This window comes from Citrus sinensis, chromosome 7, assembly GCF_022201045.2.
Source record: "Citrus sinensis cultivar Valencia sweet orange chromosome 7, DVS_A1.0, whole genome shotgun sequence".
Classification (NCBI taxonomy): Eukaryota; Viridiplantae; Streptophyta; class Magnoliopsida; order Sapindales; family Rutaceae; genus Citrus; species Citrus sinensis.
The window spans coordinates 6,240,399-6,253,190 of NC_068562.1; the positions used below are offsets into that span (position 1 = coordinate 6,240,399).

The 12,792-nt window shown below is 34.4% G+C and overlaps 1 protein-coding gene across 2 annotated transcripts; it reads right to left on the reverse strand.

Moving 5' to 3' along the window:
• Window positions 1–124: 124 nt before the first annotated feature.
• Window positions 125–12,284, reverse strand: LOC102624926 (translation factor GUF1 homolog, chloroplastic). 2 transcript variants are annotated; one of them, XM_006466114.4, is made up of 22 exons: window positions 11,975–12,283; window positions 11,701–11,877; window positions 10,879–10,965; window positions 10,666–10,722; window positions 10,340–10,405; window positions 9,613–9,675; window positions 8,874–8,918; window positions 8,635–8,735; window positions 8,117–8,213; window positions 7,746–7,817; window positions 7,088–7,242; window positions 6,927–6,984; window positions 6,093–6,173; window positions 5,912–5,998; window positions 4,945–5,016; window positions 4,692–4,826; window positions 4,484–4,557; window positions 3,703–3,790; window positions 2,940–3,017; window positions 2,264–2,339; window positions 1,237–1,277; window positions 125–558 (listed from the first exon to the last, which is right to left on the reverse strand). In XM_006466114.4, exons 1-22 carry the CDS (start codon window positions 12,209–12,211, stop codon window positions 463–465), a joined length of 2,043 nt encoding a protein of 680 aa, XP_006466177.2. In that variant the 5' UTR covers window positions 12,212–12,283; the 3' UTR covers window positions 125–462. The 2 variants fall into 2 exon arrangements, with proteins under 2 accessions (XP_006466177.2, XP_015388837.2); XM_015533351.3 differs by lacking the exons at window positions 8,635–8,735; window positions 8,874–8,918 and having other exon boundaries at window positions 9,581–9,675; window positions 11,975–12,284.
• Between the last annotated feature and the right edge of the window lie 508 nt (window positions 12,285–12,792).

Consider the following 12,792-nt stretch of genomic DNA (forward strand, 5'->3'; position numbering starts at 1 on the left):
GAGTCATGAGAAGACTTCCTATTTTTATGTACTGACGTAAAGCAATATTCATGTAATGACTTGGATATAAATCACCAACACACAGGCCCTTCAACCTTCGTGAACCAAAGATTTCAACAGATCGTTCTCAACTCAAATCAATCGACTTTTAATGGACTATTTGGCCAATTTTGGCAAAATTTAAATCCTTGTGTCCGTACAATACATGAGTCAATAAGTAGCAGCCTAGATTTTTTATTTTGATTTTTATTTTTCCTTTAAAGGAAGACTAGACCCTGAAATATTTAAGCGCCCGTCGCGCGTGCACAAGCAAAACAGAAACAAATTGCACGAATCCACTGCTTTCTGGTTTCTGCCTAGAGAGAGATTCTTAATTAACTGCAGAAAGATTCTGCTTTTGGCAGTAAATTTAAATTTTGTTATTTCATTGACTATTATGTTACAAGCAACAACTTAACACGATCATAACACCTCCTTTTCAAGTTTTAACACAGCCATGAAGGCTTCTTGGGGCACATCAACTTTGCCTATTGCCTTCATTCGTTTCTTCCCTTCAGCCTGGCAACAACCAAAATAGATGCAAAATCAGTTAATAATGTATAAGCACAGCCTAATCTGGCTAATCATAGTATATAGTCTGTTTCCTACAATTTGCTCGATCAAGAGATAAACCAAAATTATTCAGCAGTTTAGTTAAAATCTCCATCCAGTACAGGAGTAATAGCATGCTGAAAATATTTACACTACTAGAACTGTGTTATTGAACTGTGAAATCCAGTTAGTTGCCATTTCCCCGGGTTGCAATGAAAAACTGAGCGACGTAATAAAATGTTGCACCTAATTTACATGTCATTAACAACGAGAAAAAGTTACATCTATAATTTCAACCTAAACATGTGAGCATAGTGCTTTCCTATATTCAACGTTCTAATGTGCATATTGCCTATAAGCACTAACGCACCGTGCTTTAGACTTCTGCCAAACACGGCTCTGTAGTAATTGATTGTAAGAAATGTGATTCAATGCAACCAAGCTTTTAATTGCAAGTAATTTAGGTCAAAGTGACAAGAAGCATAGATGGGGGAAAGATAACTACTAATTTCTTTAATTGTAAGACTAGAACCGAATATGACAAGCTCAACCTCCCACTGTTGAAACTTGAAACATTAAAACATCAGTGAGAGGAATGAGGACATACGAAAAATGGAAATATAATATTTTGGCAAGATATAATACCTGTTTCTTGAGCAATTTCTTTTTCCTTGAAATGTCCCCACCTTAAATAATAAAGCAAAAATACAGAAAACATTCAGTTCAGAAACATAGCAAACCCAATTGAGAAGTTCTTCCGCAAATGACTACACAGAAGACAACAAGCTGGAAACAATTAGCATGGAAAAAGCCAAATAAAACTGTATCTTTACTGCTCTTGACAGATGTAAAATATAAGAAACACTTTGGTCTTGGACGGAGAAGAAATTAATCTGTAGAAAGTGATGAATGAGAGGAAAGGGAGAGATAAACTAAACTTTGCTTTCAACTAATAAAAGGTTCAGCATTTCCAAAGCTGAAATCTTTCTGAAAATTAAAAATATGATCCCTCATCTATCATCAATATAACCATGTTTGGAATGATAAAAGAAAAATATTTGGACATTAAATAAAACATCAAGCAGCAATAAGTTGTGATTAATAAGACGTATTAAATTTTATAACTACACATGGATTTTTCCAATCATCCCAACACCCTCAAATATCAGTTCTGCACTCCAATTCAACCCTTTTGAAAAAACCTAAACAGATACTACCATCTCTGTTTACTTAAATTAGAACAAATATGTGTGCATTTTTCCTTTTTTGTTTCAAAGAGTGTATACAAGTGAACATTGATACTTTCCTAACTGAATAGCATATTCTTGAGATGTTAGGTTGGAATTGTCAATTTCAAGGACTATTTTTATTTTTTTTCATCTGTTGAGTAGAAATATAACAAATTGAACAAAGAAAGTGAGAGAATTTCCACCAGCGATTTTCACTTTTAACATAATTATTGACAATAAATTGAACTACAGTTATGTTGGATAACGATTAGAGGCCACACATGACAACAAACATCCATATTGATAAAACGTGAGTCCGTATGAAATAGTTGAATGCATAGTTTCTGCTGCTAACCTCAAGTAACACAAAATTAATGCAAAAATATTGTATATTTACAGAATATTTATCGTTAAGAAATGTACAGGTTCCTTAAGAGGCTAACCATAGCATTTGGCCAATACATCCTTCCTAATTGCTGACAAAGCTTCACTGGCAATCACTTTTGAACCTATGCATGCCTGTCAATGTCATATTACATAAACATTTAACCAAATTAGTGTATAATTAAAAATAAAAATAAAATAAAAAGAGTATGTTCCAGAATCAGCCACTTGTATCTCTGTCTCAACATATGAAGTTTTAGAATGGAATATCACCAGCAACCACCCCCCCCCCCCCCCAAAAAAAAAAGAGATTCTAACCAGAATGCTCTGGAATGCAAAAATCAACACCATTATGTGCATTACTACGTAAGTTTCTGTGTCAAGCAGCATCTGTATTTATGATACACAGACACCAGCACTACAAGTAGTTGGCATGATACAAGCTCGTTGACATAAAAATATGTAGTATCATTATACGCACAAATATATACATGTACCATTGGGTTAAAGAGACAGCGATTGAGAATTTTATGTCCCAATTTAAGTCACACTCCTTGACCCTTAACATGCATTCAAATATAGATGCATAGAAGGGGAGGAAATTGGGGGCTAGTTTGCTTAGCTGGTAAAGCCTCTTGGGGTAGTACAAGAGATTGGGGGTTCTAACCTTTCTCACTTGGGTAGGGGAGAGGATGAATTGCCATTAGGCATACTGAAAGGATTTACAAATCTTACTTGGATTGGTACTTTAAACATTTGTCGTGGAATAAGCTCCTTCAACTTTTGAGTCAAAGCCCGGCCAACAGCATATGCCTGAAAAACAGAGTTTGCTTGGATCTCAAAACAATTTTGTCTAAGGAAAAAAATTTAACTCTCGAAAGGTTCCAGCTCAAACTTTACAGCAGCCTTTACCCTATAACTCATATAAAGAAAATATAAATTTAGAGCCCACAGGTGAGGCCATCTATGAAAATCACTTCTTCAAACTGATAATCCTAAAACGACGAATATCAGGCAACAGGTAAGTCCTTAACATACTAAAATTAATCCTAAAACGACTAACAACAAGCAACAAGTAAGTCCTTAACGTACTGAAATTAAAGGAGAGGGTGGAGCAAATATAGATTATTAGGTAAAATCAGCCATCTCTTGGACAAATATTAGCCATGGCTGGTGACATTCCATACATCAATGCCATTTCCATTCAAAATTTACATGTATTAACAAAATTAACAAAAATTAGCTACTTATGTAAATTTCCATAACTTTCTATTGCAAAAATAAGAAAGAATAAAAAGAAATTCTTATAGTTTTCATGGTTCTGTATTTGGTAATCACTCCAAATAAAAGAAAGCCCAAAGTTGTGTGCATGATGAAGATTCGTCTGCCTGTCTTAAGCATTTCCTTTTTCAAGGTTTGCAGCATTTTCGTATTCCATGAAGTTTTCCTTAAGATTAATATCCACAAATTATATCCTGATGAGCCAAAGTTAACTAACCTTATCCTTGTGCACAATAGTTGCCAATGGTTCGACACAATCGCCATTAATTAATATGTCCAGCTTTATTAATTGGCTTTCCTTGTACCTGACAGTTAGATTGAGAAGAAATTATGCAATATTGCAAGTACAAACCCAACCCGTAAAAAGAGAGATGTTAAACAGATGTATGTGATACACAGTTATACGACTCAAAATCCAAATTCCGGATGCATATAGGAAATAATAATAATTCTTGTTTTTCAGATAAACGAGATTTACCTTTTTGTATTTTCTTAAGGCTGGTACTCACCTTAAGAAAATGTAGCTTCTGTACAAACAAGGATAAGAATATTCTTGTTTTTCAGATAAATGAGATTTACCTTTTTGTATTTAATGAAGGAAAACTAGACTGTGAAAGCCTTCTAAATGGCTTTAATGATAAATATGTACATATGGTTGTTAGAGCTCAAATGTACAATGGGCCACTGGAGTTTTCTTTTTAGCACTAGCTTAGATGGGGACTTGTAATATCTCATAGGTAAAAGATGCAATTTATTACTCCTTTCACATAGCAGAGTTAATTTACTTTTATCCTGCTTTTGAACAATATTAAACCCATTGATTCAGCAGCCCAACAGTATCATCAGCTTCCTCATTTTACTCCTCTTAAAGTTATTTATGACACACTCAAGCTAAAGTTTCCCATGAGGGAACATTAAGAAGCTGAAAATTAATGAATAATGATTATTTCTATAACATGCACAGAAGTTTCACAAAGGAAAACACTAAAAATGATTACCCAAGAAATGTGTATTCCATGCTAGCATAGCCCTTAGTTCTAGATTTTAACTGGTCAAAGAAATCACCCACCATCTGCAAACAAATATACAGAAATTATAAGGAAAAAAACAAAATATGAAAAATTAAACAAGGGAAGCCCAAAATAGTAAGAAGTGGCTTCAAGTAACCAGATCAATGCAAAAGGGAAACAAGCAGCCGAATGTTACCTCAGCAAGGGGTAATTCATAGATTAAAGATGCTCTGCTCTCAGTAAAATATTTCATTTCCTTAAACTCTCCCCTTCTATCTTGAGCCAGCTCCATAAGTGAACCAATATACTCTTTTGGGGTAAGCAACTCAATCTGAAGGGAAAATATCAAATTAAAGTAACTTATTAATTTTTAAAGCTCCATAAGAATGATTTAATTTGGAGTTGAACAGCAGAAGAAGTAACAAGTATCTAAAGATGAAAGATGTAACCTTAACAAACGGCTCTTCAATTGACCTCCTTTGTCCAGGTTCAGGAAGTAAAGAAGGATTTGAGCACTCAACCTTCAAGAATGTTGTTATAAGGTATACCAATAAGAAATACGAGATTACACGATACACCCACATGTAATATATATTAAATGCAAGAACTTTTATCTGGGGAAAATTACATCATCACACTTTTTCTATCCACTAAAACTTCTTGTGCATTGACTTGCAACAAAATTATTCAACCCAAATCTCACCTATCCAGGATGAAAAAAATTAGGGAATTAAAAAAAAAAAAAAGGAGGACACAACTTAGGACCCATTTGTTTCCATTTCAAATACTACTTTTGCCGACAAAACAGAAAATAACAAGTACAATACTCGGAGAATAGGATTTAAAGTTGATATTTTTGTCTGGACTGGGTGTAAGAAACCAGCAAAATGCTGATGAAGCAGACAGTAACATAAAGGAAGGTGAAGAAGAAACAGAGTGTGGATGAAACGATTGTTACAAGTAAGCCTTCAAGCAAGTGAGCAGGGAAATGGTGATGAAGAGTGAAGAAAGAGATTAGTACCAGTAAAATAAGCAAGTGACAAAATTGAGTTGCAACTAAATCCAAAGTCAAAATGACAGAAAAAGGCATGACAAGTAATTGCATTAGCAGCAAGTACGAGTATCAGATATGAGACTCCTTCACAGCAATGCCCACTCATAAAAACAATCTATGGTTCCAAGATAGAGGCATTTAACCAGCCTTCAACCCTTTAAATCATTTTATTTATTTAGATAAATGAAAAGCATAAGCATGCAGAATTGGTTCTATGTAATCTGAATTTTCAAGCTTTTTCCTACATCCTGGAGATGCTATGCATAGATGTGGCAGCCATACTTTCAACATCAAAATCCACATGCTTATGAAGATGCAAAAAAACCAGACCAGATACAGGAAGTTCAGGATTAAAAAATTACAGTTTGACCATTAACGCAATTCACTCTGTACACGACACTTGGGGCAGTAGTTATCAGGCTCAAATTGTATTCTCGCTCGAGCCTTTCCTGCAAGAAAATTTTCCAAGGGTCAATACCAACTTTCCAAATTCTCCCCAACTTACAAGTCAATAATACTAGCAAAGTTGAAAAGAGAATAAACCTGGACAATTTCCATGTGAAGCAAACCCAAAAACCCACATCTAAAGCCAAAACCCATGGCACTTGAAGTCTCAGGCTCAAACTGCAAAGAAAGCATCATAACAAGATGAAGCACTGCTTCTTAATAGTATTATTTAAAAAATAAGCGGGTACACATCTTGCATTTACAGCAAACATAAATGAAAATGTTCATGAACCCTTAAAACTCCAATCACTTTAAGAAAGAGACATATTATAGAGAGCAAGTGCAGCTTATGCTGTAAGGCTGCTATCACAAGCATCTCAGATAAAAAAATCCCCTGAGACTACTTCCTAAACAAAGGATAATAATATAAGTAAAACAATTCAAGAAGCATTACCAAACAACAGAATCTTTTCAATGGACAAGTAACCTAAAAAGAAACCTAGATTTAGTTTCAACTAAGACTAATGTAATACCCTATTTGGAACTTCAAAATACGAGAGCTTTTTTGGGTGTTTCACAAGATAATTAACAGAACGAAAGCTGAAATCGCTTAAACTTGGTTTCCTTTCATAAGTTGTATTAGGGGACCAGATAAAATACTAAAATGCAAATAAATAATTAAATAAACAACTCCAATATTCAAATCCTCCTCATTTTAAGGGAACTTTTTATAATTAGTTCTGAGTCTCTCTTTCATTAGTCACCACATCTCTTAAATCACTTCAAGAGTCAGAAACTGTTAGAAGGATAATGAACTTCACAATTTCAACTCCTGAAATGGTGTTTCTAGTGTAGTATTAAGGATGTGTTCAATAGGAATATTCTTAAAACAGACAACCCTTGTATATGGCATATTAGCAATTTCACTACCTTCAAGGCAGCATCATTAAGTTGCAGTTTTTCCAATGCATCACGCAGTTCCGGAAACCTGCCAACAAAATGGACAACAAATGATGGTGTAGGCATAGACGTCAACAAAGTTACATTCTATCGTACCAGAAAGCCAAAAAGAACAAGCTGGAGAATTATACTGGTCAGCATCAACTGGAAACAGGCCACAGAATACCATTGGAGTGGCTTCCTCATATCCAGGTAGCAAGTTATCTGCCTTTCTATTGAAGTGCGTGATAGTGTCACCCACTCTAGCATCTGCTACAGATCTTATAGAAGCTGAAAGGTAGCCAACCTACAATAAAGGCCCAGATAACTGGGAGAAGGGTTAGCTAGAAAACTGCATAGAAGCTTGCAATATATCCATACACATAAGGGATAGAGATCTTTTAACTTATATTTTAAATTTTTGAAACAACCTCCAACCATTCATCCTATTTGTCCAATGGTATAGTGTTACTGAGTTGGCGACAATAAATGCTATACATTGACTTTACATCTATACCATTGTGTGCTACTGAGTGTAAAGTGCATATAAGTTGTGTATTGTCTCTTGAGGTATCTTCCCTATGTCTTAACACTGTATGTCTTGTACTTTTACTTCAGCAATAGACAATAAAGATAACCTTCTCTATTTCGTACTCTCTATCCCTCTGTCTCACAGAGAGAGAGAGTGTGTGTGTGTGAGAGAGAGAGAGAGAGGAAGACAGCAGCCACCAAAAAAATAAAAAGATACTATGAAAACATGAAACAACACGTCATACTGAGAAGGATGCTAATGGATAAGAATCATTTTACCTCACCTGCTTGAAGTTCTTCCACTTGCATTTGATTGGGGGATAACACTCCAATTTCATCAGCATAATAATCCTGAAGTTTAGACTAAGTTATTACAAAGTTGTCACAAAGTTTGAAACTGCTTCCAGATTATCACAGAACAAAACCTATAGTTAATTATCATCACTCATTACACTTTTCAAAATACATTAGCAGCTTTCCTCACAGAGTGAAATTTGGAAAAGACCTAAATGACCATTATAATAACTTGCAACAAAACAGATAGACCGAATGCAAACACATGTATGTAAAGTTATTTTTTGATAAGGTTATCCCACAAATCTTCAAATTAAAGGTATAGAAAAGACTTAAAAGTTGAAAAAGTAGTTCACCTTCCCACTGGCCATAAAGTAAATTCTGTCACCTTTCTTTATAGTCCCATCAATGACTCGAAAATATACGATCACTCCCCGATATGGATCGTAATAACTGCATAATCATAAAATAAATTTAAAAAAAAAAGTGAAAACAATAAAATATTTTCAAGAACTTTATTAAGATGAACAGCAACAGCAAGTATTAGGGTTACTGATTCTCTGGAAAAATATGTAAAAGAAATTGAGAATTCTCTGTAGGAAGCGTCAACTCAAGCATGCACATGTTAGTAATTTTATGAAGAATGAAAAGCACTTGTTTCAATCATGAAGACTTGCTTAGATAATCCTCTATATGACAGACTTTCATAATCCATCTTCGCATGATTAATCAATCAGAAATCTAAACAATCAAATGCCTGAAGGTGAATAACTTGAATAAAGTATGCCCCGGTATTAGAATTTTAAAAACAATAATTAAACAAACAGAAACATGAGTTTCAATGTCAAGGAAGAAAGACAAGTAAAAAGCATACCTATCAAATATTAAAGCCCTAAAAGGACATCCAGCAGTATTGGAGGGTGGAGGAATCCTTTTAACAATTGCATTCAGAATTTCATTTATACCAATGCCCTCCTACATAGCATCCAAAGAAGCATAAAATATTTAAAACTAGTGAATTCTTTAATAATCTAATTTCACTGAGTACCCTCCCCCACCCCCCAAAAAAAAAAGCCACAGGCCAACAGTGGAGCCAAATGTCATGCAACTAACCTTTGCAGAGCAGAGAATTGCATTGGTACAATCTAGCCCAATAACCTACACAGAAAATGTGCGACCTTTAGCACTACTTTCTAACAAATGTCCGCACCAAAATCCTATTTTCAGCCGATTTTTGTACTCAGAGCAAGACAATCAATAGTATATATAATTAAGTTGGTGTAACTGAACTTAAGAAAGGGCAGAAAGATGCAATGAGAATGCATAAATGCGTAACAATTCCATCTTGTCAGGAATTCATTGTAAATCATTGCACACTTTTTGCATCATTGTCAGTTTCTACTTCAGTTTCATTGACAACTTTGATGACAACTGGTACACATCACAAATGTACCACTTGATTTTTCTTCATCTTATAAAATCATAAATTTCTTTTGTAAAGACAAAAAGAGTATTGAAGCCCTTACATATCCCTTCACATGCAAGGCCAAATTTAGTTAGCGGTGTGACAAATGTATCCAAACACAGGCCCATCTTGCCTATGCTGTAATTTAGTCAATAAAATGAAATCCTAGTTAAACACAATGATACTATTGAATACTCATAAATACCAAAAGCTAAAGCCAATGGAAGTAAATATGTTATAGCTTATCACTATCAAACCCAAATTTTTTCATGTGCCTAAGACGAAAAATTTACACTAGCTTTGGCAATATCTGTGACATCTGAAAAACAGCAATGGTCCAACATGAACTACACACCCATTAAAAGAACCTGCTTTTTGCAAACCAACCTCTTCAATTTCCCTAGCAACACGACTCGGTTCAGCACCAGGAAGATCTATTTTGTTCAACACCTGAAACAGGTGCCAATGCTCTATCTCAATTGACTTTTAATAACATAAGCAGAGATTTATGAATCAACATACAGTCATGAGTGTAAGTAAATAAAATCCTAATATTTTGAATATTTTAATTGTAAAATGCTAATCACAAGACTTAAACAGGTTAGAGATAATTAATCAAACATAACCTTTCCTCTCGGCTTACATGACATGTGTTCTAAGTGCAACCATACAAGAATTTCTAGGAGCTTCAATGCATTTCATGAGCATAGTCAAAAACAATTTTTCAGTGATCATATGTCTGCCACAATGACATTATCAAGGCAATAATTTATCTCCACCACTGTATTTAATCAACAATTTTACATATATAAGCCCTAAACACCATCCAACTCCAGCTCTTCTACCCCCTCAGCTCCCTTTCAAAAGAAAGAAAAGAAAAAGGAAATAGATGATTTTATTCATGGAAAATGTATTTCCTAACATTTCTCAAATTATCTCCATTATCAGCATTTTCCTAAATTCAGTTTCAAGCTAAAAGTATGGTATATTTCATGTATCGCTATTTGAGTACTCAGGCCAAAGACAAAATATTTGAAAGGAAAAATAAATAAATAAATAAATCAACGAGTAAACATAAAAGTATTGACGAGACAAAGAATGATGGCTTACTTACTGGGATAATTTCAAGATTGTTTTCCAAAGCCAAATAGACATTAGCCAGTGTTTGGGCTTCCACTCCCTGCAAAATAAGAAAGATATATGCAGTTAATAGTGATAATGAATGCAGTAATATTAATGGCAGTGGTGGTGGTCTCAGTGGTACAGAAGAATACATGCATTTGGCAACAGGTCAGTTAACAAATTTCAGTGAGCTATCGGACATAAAAGTTTAATTATATCAACAGAACCAGGACAAGAATGTCTAAACAATTTTCTGTGTTAAATGGTATAAGTAGTTAAATAAAATGATATGCTAAGTACAGAGTAGATAAAAGTTACCTGAGAAGCATCTACAACAAGGAGAGCACCCTCACATGCAGCAAGAGAACGAGAAACCTACACACAAATGAAATGAGAAAAGGATGTCAAATCTCAATCCTCAGAAGTTGTAGAAATAGACAAAGTGTCATGTTTCGACACAGAAGTAGACGATGGCAATGTCTAGGGCCTCGTCAAAATACTTTCATCCCCTGATATATTCCATTTAATTACCTCATACGAGAAGTCCACATGCCCTGGCGTGTCAATAAGATTCAAGCAAAACGGTTCATTTTCGAATACATAACGCATTCGAGCTGCCTGCCACAAAAATTTGACCAAAATAAGTTGTAACATCAAAACTCATAAAGACATATATGTGAACAAAATAAAGAAAGACATAAATCCCACTAATATATTACCAGAAAATAAAACTATACAGGGAAAGTCATAATGACATCAAATCAGCTATTTTCAATTTGCATCTTACAATTAGAAGTTCACCACAGATCTTCTTACAGAAAATCTGAGGAACTGATCCCCAATTAATATCTCTAACATCTACTCATATTTGCATGACTTTAGCATTTAACAAGTAGCACATATTTATTCTTACATCAAAACGATTAAAAATTAACTTAAAAAGGTCTTATTTACTTGGAAATTTTGAACTGTTCAAAAACAAGACACAAGTATATCCAGGGAGACATGAATGATAACACAACATGCAGAGGTTACGGAAATTCAATTATTTTCCACTACATCATTTCAATCAGCACAAAACTAAATTTTTTATTTTTATAAATTCCACCACACGGTTGCCATTTTACCACCCCAAATACACAAAAGTACTCTAAAATTATGGAAACACAAGAATGCTGAGTCAGCAGCTTCTTAGAGAATCAAATTTCCATAGCCATGAAAGGCCATCACCAACTCCTATTGCTTGAAAAGAAATATCACAACAAAAAAGATAATTTAAGCAACAACAATAGACATGCTAACCAAGCAACAATTGATTATGAAGCTTAAAAAATTTATTAAAAAAAAAAAAACCTGTAGTTTGATAGTGATGCCTCGTTCTCTCTCCAAATCCATGTTATCGAGAAACTGCTCCTTCATATCTCGCTTCTGTACAGTGCCAGTCATTTGCAACAATTTGTCCGCTAAAGTCGACTTCCCATGATCAATATGAGCTATTATGCTGAAGTTCCTTATGTTTGATGCAGGAACCTGGAAATGTACATTTGCAGCAGTCAAATATATAGTTAAGTTAATCTCCATTAAACTAATTAACGAATTAATTAATTAATAAAAAAAGAAATGAAACCTTTAAGAGACGGTCCTGTCCAACTCGAGTGGCCAACTCGGCATCTGTAGCCTGGCTCTGGCAAGAGACTCGAAAGACACAGCTATGTTTAGAGATAGAGAGAGAATAATTGCAGCGCCGGTGAGATTTAGAAAGGAAATGTGAGAGTGATGAGATGTGAGGCTTCTTTAGTGTTGCAAACGTTTGGTGTTTTATGGATAAGACGGGCGCTGGTGAAGAAGAGAGCTCTGTGGCCATTTCGAAACAAAACAACGCTACGCAAAGCTACTGGTTTTTCTCTGAAGCGCGCCTTTAAATTGGTACCGGGTAATTTTTATGGGACCTCCCCTCAAGTTTAGCGTATTAACACCATGATGGAAAGTATCACTGTAATTATAAAGACCTTTCCTGATATTAGTATTCTATTATCTTAACTGTTAATAGATTGTCAAAATTTCGATAATACCCTTGCTTCAAAATATTTAATTATTAGATAAAACTGATGGACTATTGGGTAATAAAAAATCCATCATTTCTAACATACCCCAAACATTAAGTAAAATCACACTTCCATTTATACTTTATCACTCAAAAGAACAACATGCAGTAGCATATTCATCAAATTGAACAAACCTATTTTCAAATATAATCAATTAAGTCCTAGCCAAAAAAAAAAAATCAATAACATGTTTAAAATCACTAAACCTTCAAATGTAAGCTGTGATTTGGAAACTAACTACGTATTCACTCCAATACCAATCATGGATTCGTGGTTGATCCGATTATCGGTGAAAGTTTGGGCCACCACAAATTGCAATTCAAAGTGTTGATCTTTTGGT

Bases quoted from the DNA above. Each gene is read 5' to 3' on its own strand.
- LOC102624926 (XM_006466114.4), bottom strand. From the start codon at position 12,211: ATGGCCACAGAGCTCTCTTCTTCACCAGCGCCCGTCTTATCCATAAAA. The intron at 9,676-10,339 runs GTAAGTAAGCCA...CACCTGTTTCAG, and splicing joins ACAATCTTGAAATTATCCCA to GTGTTGAACAAAATAGATCT. The intron at 559-1,236 runs GTATTATATCTT...GGTTGTTGCCAG, and splicing joins AGAAATTGCTCAAGAAACAG to GCTGAAGGGAAGAAACGAAT.